Source organism: Macaca mulatta, chromosome 4 (genome assembly GCF_049350105.2).
Source record: "Macaca mulatta isolate MMU2019108-1 chromosome 4, T2T-MMU8v2.0, whole genome shotgun sequence".
Lineage (NCBI taxonomy): Eukaryota > Metazoa > Chordata > Mammalia > Primates > Cercopithecidae > Macaca > Macaca mulatta.
The window spans coordinates 30,152,534-30,178,755 of NC_133409.1; the positions used below are offsets into that span (position 1 = coordinate 30,152,534).

The 26,222-nt window shown below is 40.8% G+C and overlaps 1 protein-coding gene across 6 annotated transcripts in view; it reads left to right on the forward strand.

Moving 5' to 3' along the window:
* The first annotated feature begins 2,060 nt into the window (after window positions 1-2,060).
* TPD52L1 (TPD52 like 1) overlaps window positions 2,061-26,222 on the forward strand; it is a 102,447-nt gene continuing 78,285 nt past the window's right edge. For 5 of the 6 annotated variants that reach the window (XM_015137317.3, XM_015137320.3, XM_015137321.3 and 2 more), the window contains exon 1: window positions 2,061-2,312. In XM_015137317.3, coding sequence (XP_014992803.1) covers window positions 2,294-2,312 — 19 coding nt within the window. In that variant the 5' untranslated portion in view covers window positions 2,061-2,293. 6 annotated transcript variants of the gene reach the window in all.

Below are 26,222 nucleotides of genomic sequence, written 5' to 3' on the forward strand. Positions count from 1 at the left end.
AATATTGTATTAATAACCCTACAATGGCCTCCAAGTATTCACATGAAAGGAAGAGTCACTTGTCTCTCACCTTAAATCAAAAGCTAGAAATGATTAAATTTAGTGAGGAAGGCATGTTGAAAGCTGAGATAGGCCAAAAGCTAGGTCTCTTGTGCAAGTTATTCAAGCTGTGAATGCAAAAGAAAACTTCTTGAAGGAGATTAGAAGTGGTACTTCAGTGAACCCACAAATGATAAGGAAGTGAAACAGTCTTCTTGCTGATATGGGGAAAGTTTGAATGGTCTGGATCAAACCTGATCAAAGCAGTCACAACCTTCCCTTAACCACAGCCTAATCCGGGGCAAAGCCCTAACTCTCTTCAATTCTATAAAGCCTGAGAGAGGTAATGAATCTGCAGAAGAAAAGTTGGAAGCTAGCAGAGACTGGCTCATGAGGTTTAAAGAAAGAAGTCATCTCCATAACATGAATGTAAGGTGAAGCAGCAAGGGCTGATGCCGAAGCTGTAGCAAGTTCTCCAGAAGATCTGGCTAAGATCACTGATGAAGGTGGCTACACTAAACAACGCATTTTCAATACAGACGAAACAGTCTTATACTGGAAGAAGATGCTATCAAGGATTTTCATAGCTACAAAGAAGTCAATACCTGGTTGCAAAGCTTCAAAGGACAAACTGACTCTCTTGTTAGGGGCAAAAGTAGCTGGTGACTTTACACTGAAGCCAATGCTGATTTACCATTCTGAAAATTTTAGAGCCCTTAAGGATTATGCTAAATATATTCTGCCTGTGCTCTATAAATGGAATAACAAAACTTGAATGGCAGCACATCTGTTCACAGCATGGTTTATTGAACATTTTAAGTCCACTATTAAGACCTACTGCTCAAAAAAAAAATGTTTCTTTCTAATTATTATTGCTGGTTAATGTCACACTTTGTCACTCAGGAGTTGATGGAGATGTAAGAAGAGATTAATGTTGTTTTCATGCCTGGCAAAACAACATCCATCTTGCAGCCCATGAATAGAGGAGTAATTTTAACTTTCAAGCCTTATTATTTAAGAAATAAATTTTGTAAGGATATAGCTGTCATAAATAGTGATTCTTCTGTTGGATCTGGGCAAAGTAAATTGATAACCTTCTGGAAAAGATTCACCATTGTATATGCCATTAAGAACATTCATAATTCATGGGAGGAGATCAAAAAGTCAACATTAACAAGAGTTTGGAAGAAGTTGGTTCCAACCCTCCTGAATGACTCTGGGGGTTCAAACTTCAAAGCAGGAAGTAATTGCAGGTGTGGTAGAAATAGCAAGAGAATTAGAATTACAAGTGGAGCCTGAATATATGACTAAATTGCTCAATTTCATAAGACTTGAATGGTTTAGGAGTTGCTTCTTATAGACAAGCAAAGAAAGTGGTCACTTGAGATAGAATCTACTCTTGGTGAAGTTGTTCACAGCATTGTTGAAATGACAGCAAAGGATTTATAATTATACACACTTAGTTGATAAAACAATGGCAGAGTTTGAGATGATTGACTCCAATTTTGCAAAAAGTTATATTGTGGATAAAATGCTATCAACCAGCATTGCATGGTACAGAAAAATCTTTCATAAAAAGAAGAGTCAATTGATGCAGCAAACTTCATTGTCCCATTTTAAGAAATTGACACAGCTATTCCAGCCTTCAGCAATCACCACCGGGATCAGTCAGCAGCCATCAACATCCAAGCAATGCCCTCCACCAACAAAAAGATTCCCATTAGGTAAAGATGATCTTTAACATTTTTTAGAAATAAAATATCTTTTTAAATTAAGGTATGTACATTGCTCATTTTAGACATCATGCTATTGCATACTTAATAGACTACACATAGTGTAAACGTAACTTTTATATGCATTAGGAAACTGAAAAATTAGTGCAACTCGTTTTGTTGCAATACCCGCTTTATTGCGGGGGTCTGGAACCTAATCTGCAATATTTCTGCGGTATGTCCGTATAGCGCCGGGAGTGGGTGCCTTCCGCCCGCTGTGCAGAGCGCCGGCAGGTGGCGCCCAGCGGCGAGCTCTTTCCAGCTTGGTTTGGGCCAGGTGGACTGGAAGGGGCGGAGGTAACCAGAAGCGGCCAGTGGCTGCTGCCTGCGTCCCCAACCCCCTCCGCGCAGCGCTCGCGACACGCGTGCCAGGAGTGGGAGAGAGCGGCGGGGCCAGCTGCGTTCTGAGGCTGAGCACAGCTGCCATCTGCTCTGGGAAGCACCGGGGTGTCCCCGCCGCCCTCAGCTCGAAGTCAGCCACCATGGAGGCGCAGGCACAAGGTGAGTGGACGCCGATCGCCCCGAGAGTCAGGTCCTGGGGCGCGCATAACTGCTCTTTTCCTGCACCTCCTAACTTAGCTCTCGGACAGAACAGACTGGTGCCATTCTACGCGTCTAGAACTCCACTCCACCCGCGCCTTCGGTATAATGCCTGCTCCCCAAACTCAGGATTTGCTGTGGGTCTGGGGATCAGTAAAGTGACAGGGGATCCGTAAGTGGAGAGGCCCCTCCTCAGGAAATGCGCTGGTGGAATGCTCTACCCTCTTCCGCAGCCAGTCGCCCCCGGCCTTCCCAACCTCGCGTGTGTCCAAAGGACCTGTTGTGCCGGGTCCGGAAAGCGTGTTTCGCTCCCTTTCCCTTGAGCGAGTGGGGAGGGAATGTTACTCTTTTCGCCCAGGGCCGTGGACTCGCGGCTTGTGGGTCCCAAGTTAGGGACTGAGGGGACCGTCAGCCGACGGGGTGGCTCCGCAGCCCGGCTACGCCAGAGGCTTCCCGTGCGGGGACCTGCCTTCGGAGGCCAGGTGAACGTTACCGGCCCCCTGACCTCCAGCAGATTCACACATGAGTCCCAGTTTCCCGCGATCGGGGCGCGACCTCTGCCTCCCGTGGCGCGCGGGGCCCCCGGCAACCCAGCTCCCTGCTCCCGGGCTGCCCGCCGGAGGAACCTGCGGTGGCTTCACGAAGGGCGGCCTCATATCTTGGGGTCACACTTGAACAGGGTTGGGGAATTCCGATGACACCGTTCAAGAATGGGGGTAAACGGACCGTGGAAAGGGGCAGAGGTGGGCGGATGTGGAGCGAGAGACAGTTGGGAAGGAAACGGACTCAGTGGTCTACCTTGGGGAGCAACGCCCAGAAGGTATGGCTTGCGGAGTTCAGCCTTTAAGGCAGTCATCGCCACCACTCTTACACTGTAGGAAACTTTGTGTTGGCTCTTAATATAAATAAAATCTCATTAAAAAAAAAAAAAAAAAAAAAAAAGAGGTTCATGACCTGATGCGCTCGCCCTCTAGGGGCAGAATGCCCTGAATGAGTGTGGGTTGGCGAGTGCGTGGGCCTGGAGTCGCCCAACAGGTTTGCTGCCAGGATTACAATTGTCTGAACAGCACGAACCTTACTCGTTTGTTCCATCTGCCTAGGTCCTGCCCATAAAGCTGCCGCTACCCATATTCTTTCCTCTATTATGTAGATAGGAAAGGATAATTCAACCGAGGGTGCGGGCTGTTGGTCAAATTCAAAAGCAGAGGTCAGGTTGGAGGCCTTCACACCAGAACTGAAGCTGGTGGGAGCAGCACCGGAGATTTCCAACCTGACTTGCAGATTAGAATTTAGAGAGTCTTCAGTACTGGCCTTGGCCAACCCCATCCCAATCAAACTGGAATCTTTGGAGCCTGAACATGGGTATATTTGAAAGCTTCCGGGGTAATTCTGTTAGTGAGGTTGGAGAAGAACTATAGCAGATGGGAAGCATTCATACAACTTCTGAAGACATCCGAAACTACAGACTGGTAACCACTGGTGTCACTGGTTTGCTTTATTGCTTTGCTTTAGTTCCAAGATTTACTTAACAAATATTTCAGTGCTTTCCTTTGCCAAGCACTGTGCTAAGAAGAGCAAAGACAGACTTGGTATCTGCTTCATAAAATTTGCAGTAGAGGAAGAGACAAGTATTAATTTGATAGCTATTTGAAAAATAACGTGTAAAATCACTGCATGCTAATGCTAAGAAACCGCCTCATAGTGCAGCGAGAGCCTGAAAAACTATAACCCTAGTATGCAATAATCAGAAGAGCAGATTGTTTATTGTGTGCCTGTCTCTGTTCTTTGTGCTTTGCGTGTATTGATGGACTCATTTCCTGTGCACAGCAGTCCCATGAGGTAGTTCATGTTCTCATTCCCATTCTACAGAGAGGAAACAAGCATGGAAGGTATTAGATTGTTACAAAAGTAATGGCAATTTTTGCCACGACTTTTTAATAAATTCCTTGTTTACAGCCAGATAGGTAAAAAGTAGCAAAGTTGATGCTGTGAGGGACTCATTCTCACTCAAAGCTTATGACTTTTGGAGAAAAGGTAAACTTCAGTCCCCACCTGAATCTCCAGCTGCCCTGTGGTGCCCTTCCTTTCCCCTCATGACTGGACGGAACCTTTGGGTGTAAAGAAGACTAGTAAAAAGGCAAATGGATATGAGAAAAGTGAACAGATTTAAGAAATAAGAGGCCAGGTGCAGTGGCTTACACCTGTAATCCCAGCACTTTGGAAGGCCAAGGTAGGAGCATCACTTAGAGCCCAGGAGTTCGAGACCAGCCTAGACAACATAGAGAGACCTCATCTCTACAAAAAATAAACAAAATTTGCTGAGTGTGGTAGCATGTGCCTGTAGGCCTAGCTACTTGGAAGGCTGGAGTGGGAGGATTGCTTGAGATCAGAATTTTGAGGCCACAGTGAGACAAAATCCCATCACTGCACTCTAGTCTGGACACAAGTGAGACCTTGTCTCAAAAAAAAAAAAAAAAAAAGACAAAAAAGGCCAGCCACACCTGTAATTCCAGCACTTTGGGAGGTTGGAGGAGACAGATTTTTTTGAGCCCAGGAGTTTGAGACCGGCCTGGGCAACATGGTGAAACCCTGTGTCCACAAAAAAATACAAAAATTAGCCAGGTGTGGTGGTGCATGTTGTATCCCAGCTATTTGGGAGGTTGAGGTGGGAGGATCACCTGAGCCCAGCAGGTCGAGGCAGCCATGAGCTGTGATTATACCACTGCACTCCAGCTTGGGTGAGAGGGCAAGACTCTGCCTCAAAAAAGATAAACAGAAAGAGAACAACAACAACAACAAAAAAAAAAACTTAAGAAAAGTCAAAATTGGATTGAATGTGAAGGAGGGCAGTGTCAAGGATGACCCCAGCTTCCTACTTGTACAATCAAATGAAAGATACTTACCTCTTAAATCTTCATTTGCCTAGCATTTTAAGATTTTCATTTTCAGAGTTTTTGTTATTTAGGAAGCAGACATATTGAGTTCTTTAAGAAAAAACCTCTCACAAACTGTTTATAGCATATATTAAAGATAAATCTTTTTTTCCACTTGCACATTTTTCTGGCTAAATGAATGATTTCCCTCTTAGATTCCAGATAAGACAGTTCTGTGATTTTCAAAGTGTAAGTTTCCACCTTCGGCACAGTTTATTTTAGAATTATCTAGAGCGGAGATGGCTTACCTTTCTGCCCGGTAATCTAGAGACAGGTAAAGATAAGTGAGGTTAAGCAGGCAGGTGCTGATGAGTTGTACCTCATATTGTCCAGAAAGCCACCAAGGCGTTATGGACATGATTCGCCCATATAGCTCAGTAAGTGCAGCAACTTAGTGTGCTAGCAACTTTCCCATAAGTGAAATTATGCAAATATGTTCTTTGGCTTTGTAAAGTAATAGATTACTTCCAGCAAAACAAGAGAACTTTCAGGGGCGGTGGTAGGACAGAAAACAGGAAGTGGGATTATGAGTGGAGCGGTTCACTGAGGAGAGCTGGAAAACAATGTGGAGAGAGATGTCCACAGGAGAATGGCATTCCTATTTGCTTTCCACTGGTACCAGATAATTTTGCTTTAAGATAATTGATGTGTTAGAGAGGGAATTGGGTTAGAAATGTAGCATTTTCCTGAAACATATAGTAGTCCTTTAAAATAAAAACTTCCTGATCCTTTTAAACTACCCTTCAATATGTTATTATTCTAAATGGAAATAACTTTGTTTTTTTGCCTTTCCCAATGTCTTTAATGTTACGAGGAAAACTGTCTCTTTTTAACATTTGCATATATTCAAATTAATAACTGTGTTAGTTTCTCATTGCCACCGTAAAAATTACCGCAAACTTTGTGGCCTAAAACAATAAAAATGTACTGTCTCATACTTTGAAGGTTAGAATTCCAAAATCACTATCATTAGGCTGAAATCAAGGTATCGGCAGGGCTGCCCTTCCTCTGGAGGTCTTCGCCTCTTTCAGCTTCTGGTGGCTGCCGACCTTCTCGGGCTGCGTCACTCCAATCTCTCTGCCTCCATGGTTACACTGCTTTCTCTTCTATTAGTGTCAAACCTCCCTCTGCCTCTCTCTCATAAGGACACTTGTGATTTCATTTAGCGCCTACCTGGATAATCCAGGATAATCTCTCTCTCTCTCAAGACCTTTAACTTAATCACATCTGCAAAAGACTCTTTTCCACACAAGGTAACATTTCCAGGTTCCAGGAGTTAGGATATATTTAGGAGCCATTATTCAGTTTAGTATAATAATTATTTTTTATATTCAGACATCCACTCAAGAAGATTCTCAGATGTCCATGAATGAAATAAAGCAATAAACATCAGATGCATCCTACTGTTTGCAAAGTCCTTTAAATGAAAATGTTACATATACCTTTCATTGTACTTTGCTCACAGAACATTAATATAATTGTATCTTGTTTCAGGAATAATAAGGCAGTTTATATGGATACTTGAAATGCAACAAGATAATGTAAATTAAAAATAGATGAAAGAAAATAAATGAGGATAAGAAGAGAAAAGGAAGCAAGGGATGAAGCTCTAGAAAAATGAATATAATCACATTACTTTTATTGATATTGCATGGAAAGCAAATTATTGCTTTGTAAAGGAAGTATGGCATTTTTATATAAAACAATAAAAGAACCGTTCTTCCCTCTGTCAAACAGCAGCAGGTTCAGTCTCTTATACAGGCATACCTTGGAGATAGTGTGGGTTCAGTTCCAGATTACCTCAAAGAAGTGAGTATTGGAATACAGCGAGTCACACAAGTTTTTTGGTTTTCTAGTGCATATAAAAGTTATGTTTATAGTATACTGTAGTTTACTAAATGTGAAATAGCATGATATCTAAGAAAAGGTACATACCTTTATGTAAGAGATCCTTTTTGCTAAAAATTGCTAACGATCATTTGTGCCTTCACTGAGTGATAATTGTCTTACTGGTGGAGGGTCTTGCCTGGATATTGATGGCTGCTGACTGATCCAGATGGTGGTTGCTGAAGGCTGAGGTGGCTGTGGCAATTTATTAAAGTAAGACAACAAGGACGTTTGTCACATAGATTGACTATTCCTTTCAAGAAGATTTATATATTGCATGTAATGCTGTTTGGTAGCATTTTGTCTGCGGTAGAACTTCTTTCAATATTGGAATCAATCCTCTCAAGCCCTGCCACTGCTTTATCGACTAAGTTTATATAATTCTAAATCCTTTGTTGTCATTTCCACAATGCTGTGAACATCTTCATTGGGAGTAGATTCCATCTCAAGAAACCACCCTTTGCCTATCCATAAGAAGCAACACCTCATTCATTCAAGTTTTAGCGTGAGATCAAAATGTCATAAATTTAGTTACATCTTCAGGCTCCACTTCTAGGTCTCTTGCTATTTCTAACACATCTGCACTTCATTTCCTCTACTGACATCTTGAACTCCTCAAACTCATTCAGGAGGGTTGGAGTCCGCATCTTCCAAACTCCTGTTAATGTTGATTTTTGACCACTTCCCATGAATTGCGAATGTTCTTAATGACATCTAGAATGGTGAATCCTTTCCAGAATGTTTTCAATGTACTTTGCCTAGTTCCAACAGAAAAATCACTATCTATGGCAGCTGTATTCTTATGAGATGTATTTCTTAAATAATAAGACTTGAAAGTCAGAATTTCTCCTGGACCCACAAGCTGAAGAGTGGATAGCATGTTAGAAGACGTGTGTTAGCAATGTTAATCCCTTTGTACATCTCCATCAGAACTCTTGGGTGACCATGTATGATATCGTTTGGCTGTGTCCCCACCCAAATCTCATCTGGAATTGTAGCTCCCATAATTCCCATATGTCATGGGAGGGAGCCACTGGGAGGTAATTGAATCATGGGTGCAGGTTTTTCCCATGCTGTTCTCGTGATGGTAAGTCTCAGGAGAGGTGATGGTTTTATAAAGGGGAGTTACCCTGAACATGTCCTCTTGCCTGCCACCATGTGAGACGTGCCTTCCATCATGATCATGAGGCCTCCCCAGCCATGTGGAACTGTGAGTCCATTAAACCTCTTTTTTTTTTAAATAAATTTCCTAGTCTCGGGTATGTCTTTATTAGCAGCATGAGAATGGACTAATACAATTGTGTTATCAACCGGAAGTAATATTCAAAAAGAAATATTTTCTTCTGAGCAGTAGGTGTTAATAGTGGACTTAAAATATTCAATAAACCATGCTGTAAACAGTTACCCAGACTTTGTTATTCCATTTATAGAGCGCATTTTCTAAATCTATAGATTTAGTACACTTATTTATTTATTTATTTGTATTTGCATTTTCATAGATGAAGGGTCTTGCTCTGTTGCCTAGGCTGAAGTACAGTGAGATCATCATAGCTCACTAAAGCCTTGAACTCCTAGGCTCAAGCAATCCTCCTGCCTTAGCTTCACAAAGTGTTGGGATTACAGTCCTGAGCCATTGCATCTGGTTACAGTTAGAATAATTCATAAGGACCTTAGAATTTTTCGAATAGTAAATGAACATGTAACTTAAAGTCACCAGCTGCATTAGCCCCTAACAAGAGAGTCAACCTGCCCTTTGAAGCTTTGAAGCCAAGCATCGACTCCTCCTCTCTAGCTATGAAAGTCCTAGCTGACATCTTCCAACATAAAGCTGTTTCATCTATATTGAAAATGTGTTGTTTAGTGTAGCCACTTTCATCAATGATCTTAGCCAGATCTTCTGGAGAGCTTGCTGCAGCTTTGGCATCAGCCCTTGGTGCTTCATCTTGTACTGTTATGTTACAGAGATGACTTTTTTTTTTTTTTTGGAGATGAAGTCTTGCTCTGTCACCCAGGCTGAAGTGCAGTGGCACGATCTTGGCTCACTGCAACCTCCCCCTCCAGGTTGATCAAGCAAATTCTCCTGCCTCCACTTCCTGAGTAGCAAGGATTACAGGTGACTGCCACCACACCTAGCTAATTTTTGTATTTTTAGTAGAGATGGGGTTTCACCATGTTGTCCAGACTGGTCTTGAACTCCTGACCTAAGGTGATCCACCTGCCTCAGCCTCCCAAAGTCCTGGGATTACAGATATGAGCCACCATGCCCGACCTGAGATGACTTCTTTCGTTAAACCTCATGAACAAATCTCTGCTAGCTTCCAACTTTTCTTGCCCAGCTTTCTCATTTCTCTCAGCCTTCATAAATTGAGGAGACTTAGGACCTTCTCTGAATTAAGCTTTCACTTAAAGGAATGTTGTGGCTGGTTTGATCTATCCAGACCACTCAAACTTTCTCCCTATCAGCAGTAAGTCTATTTCACTTTCTTATCATTTGTGTGTTCAGCGGAATAGCATGTTACGTTTCTTTCAAGAACTTTTCCTTCACATTCACAACTTGAATCAAGAGGCCTGCTTTTGATCTATCTTGGCTTTCAGTGTGCCTTCCTCGCTAAGTTTAATCGTTTCTAGCTTTTGACTTAAGGTGAGAGATATGTGTCTCTACGTTTCACTTGAATACTTAGAGACTATTATAGGGTAAATTGTCATACTAACAATGTTGTTGTGTCTCAGACAGTGGAGAGGGCCAGGGCCAGGGAGAGAGATGGGGAAATGGGTGGCTGGCAGAGCAGTCAGAACACACACAAGGTTTACTGATTAAGGTCACCATCTTATGTGGGCATAGTTCATGGTTCCCCAAAACAATTATGATGATAACATCGAAGATCACCAATCACAGATCACCGTAACAGATATAATAATAATGAAAAAGTTTGAAATGTTGTGAGAGTTACTGAAATGTGACACAGAGACACGACATGAGCACATGTTGGAAAAATGGCATCAATAGACTTTCACAACCTGCGGTTGCCACAAACCTTCAATTTGTAAAAATAACAGTATCTGTGAAGTACAATAAAGTGAAGTGCAGTGAGGTATGTCTAACTATTAAATTATCCAAGGAAAAAATGATTTTGTATTTTATGTTTCATATTTGAAATGTTACATTGCAGTTTAGGCAACATAATAATAAACCTCAAACTATGAAAGCAAGCTGTTATATGTTTTGATTTATGATTTTTAAGAGTATTATTAAGACTATTCATACTATTTTCAAAGTTGCCTCCGGTAGTTTTATTTCCTAGTTAAGTAAAGGTTTTGAAATAGGTGATGATGTATATTTTAGATGAAGTCAGTCATTTGCAACAAATCATATACCATTGTTTTATTTTAAATTATTTTAAAATCTAATTATACAAATGGCAGCTATTATAGTACATGGGAACATATTTTGAATTGCCTTCCCTAGTATACACTTTATTAATTATCTGGGTAGGCAGAATCTGAGAATTTCTTCAAAAACTTGTAAGCAAAGGAGTCCATTTTTGTGGCCTATAATAAAATATGCTACTTAATAATGTATAGTAAATAATAAACAAATACTTCAGCAGATATCGATTCATTAAATATTTTAACAAATACTTATTGATTACTGTAGTAATAGCAAATATTTGACAACCGCATACTATTGGGAAGGAAAAGGACACAGTGATTGAGATCCCAGGATGAAGGTCAACTGCCTGGATTTTAATTCTGCCAAGTTACCTACCATTAATATGACCATGAACAAGTTATTGATTTCTCTCTATCTTGGTTTCTTTTTTTTTTTTTTTTTGAGACGGAGTCTCACTCTGTTGCCCGGGCTGGAGTGCAGTGGCACAATCTCAGCTCACTGCAAGCTCCATCTCCCGGGTTTACGCCATTCTCCTGCCTCAGCCTCCTGTGTAGCTGGGACTACAGGCGCCCGCCACCTCGCCCGGCTAGTTTTTTGTATTTTTTAGTAGAGACGGGGTTTCACCGTGTTAGCCAGGATGGTCTTGATCTCCTGACCTCGTGATCCGCCCGTCTCGGCCTCCCAAAGTGCTGGGATTACAGGGTTGAGCCACCGCGCCCGGCCTTCTATCTTGGTTTCTACATATGCAAAGTGAAGATAGTAATAGCTCCAATATCATAGGATTGACATGGGGATTTAACATGTTAATACATGCAGAGTGCTTAAAGCAGGGCCCAGCACATGGTAAGTAGTATATAAATGTTTGCTGTTGCTTTTATTAGCATATGCTGAAAACTTTGCATCCATTATTTTATCAAAACCTTATAATAACATCATGAGGTAGATACCTTTACTTTTAACTCATTTTATAAACAGGGAAACTAAGAGTCAGAAAAATTAAATGAAGAAGACAGGATTCAACTCCAAGTTTAATTGGGTCCAGGAGAATGAGCTTAACTGCTATACTGCACTGTGCCTTAATGTGTGCTGTGCCACATGTGCAAAGGGGAAGCTAAGATGAACTTGACATGGTGTCATCTTTTCAGGAGGATAGGCAAAAAAGAGTTGAGAGTTGTGCCTGTGGGTTAACACCTAGAACTAATAAGAGGACATATTTCCATCCTAGTGGAATTTTTTGAGTGCTAAAGTGCTAATTAGAGCTAATTCACATTGAGGGTGATAATAATATTTTAGTGTTTTTACAAATGTCAAATACTATGGCATGCACTTTTTTAAAAAGCATGTTATTTAGCCAGGTGCAGTGGTTCCTGGCACTTTGGGAGGCCAAGGCGGGAGGATCACTTGAGCCCAGGAGTTCAAGACCAGCCCAGACAACATAGCAAAACCCTGCTTCTACAAAAAATAGAAATAAATAAATTGGGCATGGTGATGCATGTCTGTATTCCCAGCTACTTGGGAGGCTGAGGTGGGAGGATTGCTTGAGCCCAGGAGTTTGAGGTTGCAGTGAGCTATGATTGCATCATTGCACTCTAGTCTGGGCTGGACAAAGTAAGACTCTGTCTTAAAAAAAAAAAAAAAAATTCCAAATATGTTATTTAATAAGTACAACAGGCCGGGCATGGTGGCTTACACTTGTAATCCCAGCATTTTGGGAGCCCGAGGTGGGCAGATCACCTGAAGTCAGGAGTTGAAGACCAGCCTGATCAACATGGTGAAACCCCATCTCTACTGAAAATACAAACATTAGCTGGTGGGCACCTGTAATTCCAGCTACTTGGGAGGCTAAGGCAGGAGAATCACTTGAACCCAGGAGGCGGAAGTTGCAGTGAGCCGAGATCATGCCTTTACACTACAGCCTGGGTGACAGAGTGACACTCTGTCTCAAAAAAAATAAATAAATAAAACCTACAATAATAATAACAAACTCACAAGGAAGGTAACATTTTGATTTTACAGATGATGAAACTGATTGACAGACTAGTTCCACAACATTCTCCAACTCATACAACTTGGAAGTGTTGGAGTTGGGATTTGAAATCAGAGAGTTTGACTTCATACCTCGAGATTTCAATTACCATTCTATAGGTACTTTGTATGCACAAGCAGTCAGTGTGCAAAGTTTTAAATAATGGTTTTGCTTTATTTTCTATACTATCAAAGACGCTTTAAAGGGGCAGAATTTAATTGTACAGTTCATTTCATATGTGGGCAGGGTCTAAGTCTGGGAATATGAATGGGACTGGAGATCTTTAAGAATAATCCTTGTGACATGTCAAGTTGCAGGTAGAGGATGCTCATTTATCAACAGCTTGCTATTTTTGTTCTGTTTTCAAGAAGAAAAAATTCTATAAACATCACATGACATGTGATTCTTAAATCAATACAGAGTTTTATCACCAGCTCAAACAAAAGTCAGTTCAAATATGTTATTCCTCTTGGTGTTCATCCATATTCAGTCATCTCAGGACTTTAAAATAAATAAAAGTCACAGGATCTGCATGCTTCTTTCCAGAAAGCATAATCTGTATTCTTCAATGCTAGCTGAAAGGGCTAATTGCAATGAGTACCCCAAAAAAGAAAGCATTTTATTGCCTCATGAACATTATAATTACTTGCGTACATGAATATGTTTTATTCATCTCACCATCTCCCAATCATATTAGCACAATATCTACTTTAAGAAAATATCTAATAAAACTGTTGAAAAAAATGAGCCATCAGTGGATTTGTCCTTAAGCTACTCTAGCCATCTCTGTGTTGAGTTTTCATGGTTTGAAGAGGCAAGTGCAGGAAAGAGGGCATCTGCCTCAGCCATTGATCAGCTGGCATGCTCTCCATGCAGGCAGAGGTTCACCATTACTGCTGTCGCAAAATGTCCCCAACAACACCATAAACACAGTTACTTCTTCAATTTACTGAGTTAAGCTGATCGTGGTGGTGAGTGCTTATAGTCCCAACTAATCAAGGTGCTGAGGCAGTGGGATCACTTGAGCTCCAGAGCTCAAACCCAGGCTAAGCAAAATCCCTGTCTCTTTAAAAAAAAAAAATTATATATATGTATATAAATTATATATATATATATACATATATAACTAAAAGAAAAAAGTAAAACAAGAAAAAATTTACTGAGTTACTATGCAGTTAAGAACATGTAAAAGATGACCTCAAAACGTGGATATTCGCATCTGTCATCCTACTTTTCACTGAATATTTAAGCAATAAAATGTAACGATTTAAAATATATGCATTAAATTGAGAAGCATTGTTAATGTACCAGGGAAGGCAGGAGAATATTTTAATGAATTTGAAATGGCTAAAAGGAAGCTTTGGGTCCTCAAGGAAAGATGAATTTTAAGCAGTTTCTCACAGTGTGAATCGTTTATAAGTGATGCATTTTGATGCAGAGGAAGTGAAGTTCCCAGAATAAAACCACAAATCTCCAAGAATACCCTTAGTCACCAACATATTGCTTCTTTCTCAAAAGGCAAAAATCTAGCCCTTTGCTCTAGCCAGACCATGTACCACACACGAAAAATGCATGTATATGTTACACCTCATCTCCAAACTTACCTACGGTTATTTGTATCTTATACAAATTACAGTTTCCCTGACATATATCTAAAATATAGAAAACTCTTCAACTCCTTGGAAATACATTTTTCTTATAATTAGAGGTTTCTTTTGTCCATTAATAGAAAGAGCGTCTTGTCAAGGATCATGGAAGCAGAACTGATTCAAGATTAAAGAGATCTATAAAAGTCATATGACATGTAATTCTTAGAACCAGTATAGAATTTATCACCAGCTGTTAGGAAAAGTCAGTTCAAATATGGAATAGTTCAAATATGTTATTCTACTTGGTGTTCGTACATACCCAGTAATCTCAGGATTTTAAAATAAATAAGTCATAGGATCTGCGTGCTTGTTTCCAGAAAGTAGGATTTGTATCCTTTAGATGTTGGCTGAAAGGACTAATTTCAATGAGTACCCAAAAAAAGAAAGCTTTTTATTGCCTCATGAGTATTATAATTACTTGTTTACATGGATATGTTTTATTCATTTAACCATCTCCCAAGCATATTCACGGAAGCAGAACTGATTCATTCAAAAGAAAAAGCCAATTTGGGATGGGGGTAGTGGGAGGAGATCTCTTCAGATCTCTCAGTTTTAAAGTCTCTGATGGTTGGATATTTGTAGTTTTTCACTGATTTTTCTCCCCTTCACATGAATGAGCAAAGAGCTAATAGTTCATTGTCTATAAATATTTTCCAACATTTTGTTTTCCAAAATGGACTCATTTCTACATAAAGACATCATGGAAAGATGTTTTTTCTTAGTGAAGGGTTAGGTCAGCCCTGGAAAGAAGTATAGACCTTGGCTCCTGTTATTCCTCTTTAGATATCCCAGGGTTCCAACAGGAAGTTACAAGATACCTGCACTACTTGTAACAGGTATCTTACAAGTAGTGTAAGATACCTGGATGGGAGGAAAAACTTTTTTTCTACCCTCTTAGGTGAAGTGCCTAAGAACCTGTGAATTAAACTTATAGCAGACAGATTGACAAGAGAAAAAGCTTACAAAGTTACTTATTTTAAATTTTACTTGCACAAGGGTGTCATGGAAAGAAATGAATACCCCAAGGAGTGATGAGATTTGATTTTCTGTATCATTTTACTACAGGAAAGGGAGGTGGAGAAAAGGCAATATTGAGAGAGCAAATGACTTCTTTTTTTTTTTTTTTAATATAAATGGGCCCTTAGGAGAATAGATGGGAGATATGACAGTTTGTGACAATGTCTAGAAGAGAAGAAAGAGTTGCTCCCAGTGGGAGGAATTTCTGACAGCTGAGTTCTTTTGGGAACCTCTGCTTTTAGTCAGATAAAGGATTTCAGGAACTCAAATGCCTTCAGCTCAAAATAACTCTTATGTGCTGGGTAGGGTGGCTCATGCCTGTAATTCCAGCACTTTTGGAGGCTGAGGCAGGAGGACTGCTTGAACCCAGGAGCTCAAGACCAGCCCAGGCAACATAGCAATACCTCGCTTCTACTTAAAAATAATAATTTTAAAAAATTAGCCAGACATGGTAGCGCATGCCTGTAGTCCCACTACTTAAGAGACGAGGTGGGAGGGTGACTTGAGCTTAGGAGGCATTCGTCCCACTGCACTCCAGCCTGGGTGACAGAGCAAGACCCTGTCTCGAAAAAAACAAAACAAAACAATGAAAAAAACATCTCTTATGGCAAAGTGGCATATTTTGGCATGGAAAATGCTGATCCCTTTTAGCACTCATCATTTGCTCATATTTTACCCACTATATGAAGGGCATTACTGGAAAGGAAAATACCTGTTTACTGTTGGACTACTGTGTATCTGGTGTGGCTTCATTCATTTCTAAGATGTTCCACCAGGCTCTCGTAGCCCATTCTCAACAACAGTAGCCTTCAAAGCAGGAAGTATATTCTGAGATTAGGACTTGTAATTTTCACATGATAATTTAGAGAACATGTAGAAATAAGAACACACATTCGGAAAGTGTTTGAAATATTGTTACAAATATTTTTGAATTTTTACAATTTTCAAAAAAACCTGCATGTAGAAAATATGAAAGTGCTATTCATCGGTCAGAAGACATGCGATTACATCGTGCAGTGCATAACACGTGCACTTTACAGTTCCTCCTACATGTAGGAGAAGACACCAAGACGCTGGCCCCTCCTTTACGGAAGTCACTGTGGCATCCATAGGGTAGGAAAGCCCCATACTCAGCAGTGAGCAACTTTATACATTTGCAAAGCAAATCTTGTACTGAAAACACAAAACAAAAAAACAAAAAAAACCAGGGTGGATTGAGTAACAGTAAACTATCATAAAACATACATCTGAAAAGAGATTCAGACATACTTTTGAAAAGAATTAAAGTCACCATATATTTGCCACCTTGAATTAAATTCATTTGGTTATGGGGTTGGTGACTTCTTTCATTAAGTGATGGGAAAATAGATCGGTTCTATCAAGCACTGCCAGTTTATCACTCACTATCTCAAATCTTTCAATTAGACACAAATAGAACTTTGTACGACCTTTGCTAATGGAGAGCAACAGTAGAAAATTATTCATCCCACGTTTGGGGTACTTACTATTAAATATGCTTGTTTTCAATGACCCAGGAATTCACAACATATGAAAATACAAAACCTATCTTATTGTGACATCTGGCCTCAGCAAGAGAAAGAACTTGGTGCCAGTGTTCTTCGACTCTTGAGCCATCATAAGGGACTCAGTAACCTCTCCCCTGAGATGATTTCGAGACCCATCACAGGGGTACCTTCTCTTCTTAGTATCCTCTTCTCTCAGTCCCCTCTCCCCTCAAATGATATCCTGAGACCCACCTCAAGGGGTATCCTCTCCTCTCAGTCCCCTCTCCTCTCAGATGGTGTCCTACACCTGCCTCTGTAGAACTGGCTTCTGTCCTGTCCTTCTCAGGGTGTTTTTTGTTTGTTTGTTTGTTTGGGTTTTTGTTTTGTTTTGTTTTTTTTGAGACAGAGTCTTGCTCTGTCACCAGGCTGGAGTGCAGTGGCACAATCTTGGCTCACTGCAAGCTCCTCCTCCTGGGTGCACACCATTCTCCCACCCCAGTCTCCAGAGTAGCTGGGACTACAGGTGCCCGCCACCACACCCAGCTAATTTTTGTATTTTTAGTAGAGATAGGGTTTCACCATGTTGGCCAGGATGGTCTCAATCTCTTGACCTCTTGATCCACCCGCCTCGGCCTCCCAAAGTGCTGGGATTAAGATCGTCTCCGATTTTTATTTTTTGTTTTTATCCCTTCTCCCAAACTGAGGGAAAATAAATGTTTTGGTTTAATGTAATAGGACCTGTTATGTATGTTTCAAACATAATGGCCTCATATAATAGCTTGAATTTGGATTCCATTAGATTTGGAAAAAGAGAAAGTCAGCACTCACTTGCACGTGGTCGCTCTCTTACTCCCTCTTTCTTTGTGCCCTCCCCTTCCTCTCTCTACTCCTTTCCACCTCCCTTTCTCTCTCTCTCTCTCAAAGTACCAAGTCCAGTACTGTATTCTCAGTGCTCATCTTCGTTGACCTATTAGCATATCTTGGCAGGGTTGCCCACTATCTGCTCCTCAGAGCACTTTGTTCACTTGGTTTTCAGGATACTGAACAGTTCTCCTTCTTCACAGGCTCCTTTGCTAGCTGCTGGCTTGCCCCAGGGATCCGTCCTTGGCCTGCTTCTTCTTTCTATCTACGCTAGCTCTGTTCACCATCTCATGACTCATGGTTTTGAATTGGATCCATGTGCTTACAACTCCAAAATTTATTTTTCCTGCCTGGACCTCGCTTCTCAACTTCAGACTGCCTGCATGATGCGTCTGCATGAGTGTCTAATAAACATCTTGAACTCACCATGTCTAACATTGACCTCCTCCAAAATGTCCCTAGTCCTCCTAAATTCATCCTGATTTCAGTTCATGACAACCCCATTTCAAATGCAGAAGCCCAAAACCTATCCTCCACGGTTTAGCTTTGTTTCCCCCCCATTGTACCCCATTTCCAGTCTGTCATGCCAGCTCTACTTTCAAAATGTATCTAGGATGGCACAGCTTCCTACCACCTCTGCTGGTATTGCCTTGGCCCAGCCTTCCTTATCTTCAATGTGCATTACTGCAGGAGTCTCCTAGCAGGTTTCCCTGCCTTGGCCCTGGACTGGCTTCACTCCATTCTCAACATAGTAATCAGAGTGATTCTCTCAATCATGGTGTATCATGACACTCCTTCCTTTGAAGTTCTCCAGTAGTTCCTCAGTTCACTCAGAATAAAGGGCAAAGACCTTACAATGGCCTTTGCTTCTTCCCCTTTTATTTCCTGGACCTCAATTTCCTGATGTTCTTTCCCTTAATTCCCTTTGCTTACTCTTAGGAGCCTTTGAGTTTATTAATCCCTCTTCTTCAAAACGCTTCCTCAGATGTCTTCTGGGCCTGTTTCCTCACCTTCTTTGGTTTCTTACCTAAATGTTGCTGGTCACTACCACCCTTAGATCTGGCAACTGGACCCAGATCTGTTGGGACAGACAGTTATCCCTGGGTTTTGTCAAGTTTCTGCACAACACATCTTCTGATCAAAGGTATGAACAGATCATTTTCCCTGGATTCTCTTTTCCAGATGTTTGAATGTCACTCACAGCAATAGCAGTAGCCACAGTAACATCATTCTACCAGTTCTCTGAGGCTCAATTCCAAAAGGATGATGTGACAAGGGGCAGGTGTTGCCCATTAATGCAGTCAGGTATGTTACAGGAGAGTAACACTGGGGTTAGGAAACACTGAGATTAGGTTGTATAGGGGCTATTGTGTAGCCTTGAAAAATAGAAACTTTCTCTCTTAGGGGCAGATTTATTTACTGTCCAGGATAATAAAGGTGATAAAGACCAGATGTTGGGCAGATTTGCTAGTAGCTCTCATATAAATCGGGTTTTCCTAATCTCAGTGTTACTCTCCAGTAACACACCAGACTGCATGAACAGGTAACACCTGGCCCTTGTCACATCATCCTTTTGGAATTGAGGCTCGGAGAACTAGAACAAGGATGTTTCTCTGGCTACTGCTATTGCTGTGAGTAATAAGTTGTCTTTTGTATATGACCCGGAAGTCTTGTGTCTTCTGCCAACATCCATGAAACTGGCAGGCTAATGTCTTGGCTTGCAAATAGGGTAAAATTCTGACCCTTCACATTTCTGACACCTGTTCAGAGCCTTTGGTTTTAGAGAGCCCCACTTTAGCCCTCTTCTGGCTGAGCCTTTGTTTAGAGTGAGCAGCTCGTAGACTCACGTAGAACCTGTGCCTCCTCTTCTAGACCATGCTCTGGGTATCTGAGACTTCAGAATCCCCTATCCAAACAACCCTGAGTGTGTTACCAGGTGTCCATGAGCCTTTCATGGGCAGACTATGCTGCCAGAATGTGTATTCCTCACCCCAAGAGATGACCAAGGGCTGACTGATTTTGGGGGTGGCAATGAAAGTAGCTTGAACATACAGGCTAGCAAACTAGTTCTCAGTTGTGATTCCTTGACCAGCATCATTAGCTTCACCTGGAGGAACTTGTTAGAAATGCAGATTCTTAGGCCCCAGCCATTTCTGTTTCTACCAAATCGGAAACTTTGAGAATGAACGATTTGTGTTTTAACATGCACTCTAGGAGATTCTGATGCCCACTTATGTTTGATGATATGATGCACACTCAACAGACTAGGTTATCCACGTACATGTGCATAAGGTGCCTATCAATGCTTGTGGCAGACAGACCCTAAGGTGACCCCCAGTGACTTCCAGCTTCTGTTATTGATATTCTTGTATTATCTCCCTAGTTAGACTGTGGGCAAGACAGTAACTTGCTTCCAACCAATAGAATATGACAAACTGATGGGATGTAACTCCCATGATTACATTACATTAATAAGACTTCGTTTTAGCAGACTGGAGCTGAGGCCCTCCTTGTGGGTTGATGAAGTAAACAGTTGAGTTGGAGAAACCCACATGACCAGGAACTGTGGGCAGCTTCTAGAAACTGGGTGTCTTTTAGGACATAAGGCAGGCAACAAAAACCTGGTTCTTTAGTTTTGTGCTGCCAGAAAGTGAGTTCTGCCAACAGTCTGCATGAGCCTTGAAACAGTTCTCCTCCTGTCCAGCCTCTAGATGAGAGTGCAGTATGGCTGACACTTTGATTGCAGCTTCATGAGACCCTGGGCAGAGGACCCAGCTAAGCTGTGCCCGGATTTCTGATCCACAGAAACTCTGAGATAATAAATGTGTGTTGTTTTAAGTAGCTAACTCTGTGGTCATTTGTTATGCAGCAGCATTCCAGAGCTAACACAGGGCAGGGCTCTGTGTGGGAGGAGAGGATGGGATGTATATTTTTCTTTGTGCTCTTGCCTTGCCTTGGGTTCTGCAAATGTTGGTGATGGTCTGTCATGGCCCCTCTATTTAAAATGGTACCCTTCCCCCGCTGCCTCCTTCCCTCCCTCCCTGCCTCCTGCCTTTCCTCTCTTTCTTTCTTGCCTTCCTTTCCGTTCCTTTCCTCTTTCTTTCCTTCTTTCCTTCCTTCCTTCCTTCCTTCCTTCCTTCCTCCCTCCCTCCCTCCCTCCCTCCTTTCCTTCCTTCCTTCCTTCCTTCCTTCCTTCCCTCCTTTCTTTCTTCCTTTCTTTTCCTTCCTTCCCTCCATCCATCCTTCCTTCTTTCTTTCTTTCCTTTTTCTTTCTTCCTTAGACAGAGTCTTTCTAGTCACCCAGACTAGAGTGCAGTGGTGCAATCCTGCTAGTGTTAAACTTCTGGCCTTAAATGATCCTCCCACGGCAGCCTCCTGAAGTATTGGGATTATAGGCATTAGCCACCACATCTGGCCTGGATTTGTGTGTGTGTGTGTGTGTGTGTGTGTGTGTGTGTGTGTTTTGTTTTTGTTTTTAGCCGCTATTCCCCTCTATCATGCTATGTATGTATATACGTAATTTATTTTCTTCATTGTCTCTTCCCACCCCTTCTAAATGTAAGTCCTGCAGGCCCAAGATATTTTGCTGTTGGTCACTGCTTACTCTCCAGCACCTAGAACAGGGCTTGACACACAGTAGAGATTCAATCAGACTTTATTGAATACATAAAGTAAGCTATAATGTTTTTGAAAGTCCACTGGATCCTGGCAAATGCTTCACTGAAATCAACAGGTTTTTCCTACTGTCTTTCCTCATTATTAGGCAATTGCATGAATGGTAAAAGTAAATGAGAAGGAAATAATTTCAACAAAGGAGTCAGCAAATGAAAAAATTTACTTCATTCCCTGCCCTTCCCCCATTAAAAATAATAAATTGACTCTGGGTTTGCTGTTTTTACAAGACCAATTGGTTTATCGACCAATATTGTAATTGAATGTAACCCTTAATTTCTATCAGCCTGTCTCTTCTCACTCCCTGGCGGCCTGACTGCTGTGTGTTTGTGTGTGTGTGAGCACATGCTCACAGAAGGAATCCAAGAGGAAGAAAAGTCCAACTTCCTGTTAACCTGTGCCCCATTTTTCTTTCTCTCTTTTCTTAATTACAAGGCTGTTCCTGGCTCAGTCATTTAAGCTAAAGAACTTTCCACTTTGAGTCAGGCACACGGTCCAAGGAATGGTTTATAGAGCAGCTTGGTTGTCCTCCCCATTGTAAATCTAAATTTTTCTCTGGTAGTTCTTTTCTGTTGTTCTCTGCCATTTTTCTCTTGATCAAACCCTTTGGAGAGGCAGCCTGATGCAGAGAGTGTCCTGGTCCAAGACCCAGGAGGTGCAGCTTCTGATCTTGGTTTCACCACCACTCTGCCACTCCCTTCTCAGGTCCTCTGTTTGCTCACCTCTTTCTTACCCAAGAGGGTTGGATTAGTTGCCCTTTGAGATCCTGCCCAGCTTATTCTTAAAAAAACCTGTTTAAACTCCTTCAATAGGTGATGCTTTTTAAATATATATACATGCGTACATACATACCTACCAATACATGTATTAAGCTGTTCCTTAAACTATGTTTGCTTTTTTATTTCCTATGAGGAAAGTCTGCAGTCAAGTTAGATATTTGCATTTTTTAAAGTAAGTCCTAGAATGTTACTCTAGATGCTGATACTTCTCGTTTAAGGAAGGACTCTGCATGCTCATATAAGTAATTCCTCCAGTGTGAGATGACTGTGGTCATAGGGGAGGAAGTCAGGAAGAAGAACACAGAAGAAAGCAAAGCAAAGGGCCTGTCACATAAAGGGATCCTAGTGTAGTGACAAAGAGCCTACATGTCGTCACAAAGATTTGGATTCATTTCCCAACGCAGTCCCTTATCAGCGATGTGACTTTAACTTCCCCAAGTCTCAGTTTGCTCATCTACAAAATGGTGGAAATGCAGGGCCCCCAATGGATCTTGTGATGATTGAATGACATGATGCAGATGAATTGCTTACGACTGTGCTTGGGTACTGTTATGGCAATGAAAGAGAAAAGTGAGATTCATTTATCAATTTCTCATGAAATATACATTTAACATTCCCTGTGCTGGGCCCTAAATTAGGCACTAGTGAAACAGACATGAAAAAACCAAAGTCCATTCCTTTGTGAGTTTACCACCCTATTTTTGTTATAGCAGTTAGGTGTTAAGTAACTATTTGTAATGCATTATTTTACCCAAAAATTCATTGGATTTTGGTATGCTACCTACCACAAAGTTAAAAATAGCTTTCTGGAGCTAAGGAAAGATGAGTAGGTTGAAGATAGAAATAAATATGTAAGTTGATGGAATTTGGCTATCTGGCCTGCATGCAAATCTGAAGCATAAATTGTACCTACTAAAAAATACCGAAATTTTGCTAATGAGACAATAAGTGTTTTAAATGGTTGCTGCTTTTGGTCCTTCTTTATTTACTAGGATGAAAGCTTAAAGATTTGCATAGCAGATATACAAAGCAATGTTCATTGTTTGGTTACATTTTGAGGAAGAACAGGTTAAATGTTTTGCTTACATTTCCATTGCTTCTTTTGAAATAACTTAGTAGAGCACCAGGGAAAATGCCAACAGTGCTTACCTCTTCAGTTAGCAGATCCTATTTCCGGTCTCTTGTGGCTTGGATATTGCTGATAACAAGACAGACTTGCTGAAAGGAGTGCAAAGTGCATGGAGAAGGGTGCATGTCCTCCATGGCAGGACTTTGACAATCCTGGTGTCTGTTACTTAACACCATGCTTGAGACCTCCAACTGTTCTGATTTCGGCTCTTGCCATTTTAGGTATTTCAAAAAATAAATAAGGCACAAAATGAAAGCTTTTAATATGTTTGTGTATATTTACATATATACGTGTGTGTGTGTGTATCCTATCATCTATCACCTTTACTCTGCCTTATTTTTCTTCATAAATATTTTATATTTTGCATAATCATTTACTTTTTCTCCTAGCTAGCATTTAAGCTCCTTGAGGGCAGCGGCTTTGATCGTTTTCTTTATTGCCATATCCCCATATCTAAAACAAGGACTGTTCATGGAGAGCACTCTATAAATACATGTGGAGAAAACAATGAATGAATTAGTAAATGAATGAATAGTGTTGAGTGCATATAGCATTATATCCAACCAGGCAGGTGGTAGCAGCATGGACATTTCAACTTCTGTAAGAAATGAATAGTTTAAAAATTTTATAAATTATTATAAAAGCTCCTAAAATTAAAGAAATGCTAGGACGATAGAATTTTCAGTACTCCACCACTGGTATTAAATGTTGTTCCCAACACTGAAATCCTGAAGACAACTTTAAGCTTAAGAGTCCAAGTGTGTCAACATAAAGATAGAATCTAGGGTAGAACTAAATTACCCTTCTTAAGAAAGAGTGAGAGGAAGGGGAAAATATGGGAATTGGAGAGGAAATTATTCACAAAGAGTGAGCTCCAGAAGGAGAACAATAAATAGGGAGAGAGGACAATATGCCTGGAGGCTAGGGAGAGAAACGTAGGACAAGAGATGCTTCTAATGTTTTCCCAGGAAATGCTATAAACCAACTCCTAGCTTCCCCTATGAAATAATTAGTAAATTTTGCATTGCTCATTCAAACTTTTGTGGGATTAGAGTTTTGTTGTGGGAGAGGTTAAAAGGAAAGAGGTCACTGGACAGCTGATGTATATTTTACAAAGAAATAGGTATTCATTTTCTCCCTGTCTCCACTAAACAAATATTGAGGAAATTCTTATAGACTATCAGCATGAGATATGCAGCTGAGCCATATGTTTTGCGTGTCCCTGTTCTTCGGCTGTCCTGATTTGGAGGTTCCAACATAGTAGAAGAGATGGTAGGGGAGAATGTAGCCAAATCCCATGGGGATGGTCTCTTAGATTGCCATGGACTCTTAAGCTTAAAATTGTCTTCAGGGTGATTTTCAGAGTGATCACAGACCTTGGATTGGCAACACCTGTTCAAGTTATTTTAACCTGGCAAATCAAAGTCTCATTTACAGAAATAAAAATGACAATAATTTGGTGGCATTTTCTTTTATAATGCACATGCGGCCTGCTCTACTTAGCTAGTTCATAGAGATTTATGAGAAAACATAAATCCGTATTCTTGTTGCTTAAAAACATTATTCTTCATGTTGCAAGTAGTTACTGAACTAAACCCGTAAAATGCTGATTTCCTTCCCTGTATGTGCCATCTCCCCAAGTCCTCACTTATAGCCTGCTAGGGTTTGAAATATTGATGGGTACAAATCCATTCATCTCCAAATTTCAGTGGCCTTTCAATGGAGAGTATTTTTAGCTTTGTTGAGAATTTGGGGCAGAGGAAATCACTTTCAGAAATAGCAGATTATTCTTTTAGTTTTATAGAACTTGAGATGGAATCTGTAAAATGAATCTTTGAATCCTTGTTGGCCTTATACTAATACAGTAGTATAAGATCATTTTTGTGTAAGTAACCGTGAGAGTAATTTAAGAGCATATCCTTTCTGCAAAATCTAATCTTAATACAAATAGATGTTAAAATTATGATAATCAACTGTTTAGGTCCTGTGTGAATACTATCATATATTATTAAACTATCTCTGGCAGCCTGGTGTGGTGACTCACACCTGTAATCCCAGCAACTGTGGGAAGCCGAGGTAGGTGGATCACTTGAGCCCAGAGTTCGAGACCAACCTGGGCAATGTGGTGAAACCCCATCTCTACAAAAAAAATAAACATTAGTTAGGTGTGATGGTGTGTGCTTGAAGTCCAGCTGCCTGAGGTGGGAGGATCACTTGAGCCTAAGAGAACGAGGCTGCAGTGAGCTGTGATCATGCTACTGCACTCCAGCCTGGGAGACAGAGCCAGACCCTGTCTCATAAATAAATAAATAAATAAATAAATAAATAAATAAATAAATGTAAAAATAAAAAGAATATCTGTCATCTTAATGGATACAGTGACAGCTGGTGCTGGTACCTTAGCTTTTTGAGTTTTGAGATACATTCACCAGTACATTGGTGAAGTCCACTCTTGATCAGACTTGATGGCTAGCTCACCATTGACCATTTTCTCAGATTTCCAATTTTCCAAACCCGTTTTCTATGTTTCCTAATTTAGAGCATTTGCTCAGCTGGTTTTGTCCACCTGCACTGCTGTTACCCTCATTTCAGCTTGTCAGATCTCACCCATATTGTTGACAGTGAACTCCTGATTTTCCCCCTGGAAGTCATCCTCCTTTTTTTTCCTCAACTCTCACAGCATTATGAATCTTTTTAATGTCCTTAAAAAACAGCATCATAATTCAAAGTTGGAGAGAACTTAATAAATTTCCTAATACAGTCTCCACATTTTGTAGCTGAAAGCACTTGAGGGATCAGGGGATTGGCCTGAGCTAGTATCTTATATATGGGAAAACCAGAAAAAGAACTGAGGTTTTCTAACTACAGCCCAGTGATCCTTTCTCTGTATTATCAGCCCTTCACCTTCTCCAGCACTTTGCAGTTATTCATCCATATGTCTTATTAAACAGACTGTTTAGAGGCTTATTTTTAATTTAAAAGTTAACGTTTTATTAATTAAAGTTTAGGTTTCGAAAACTTC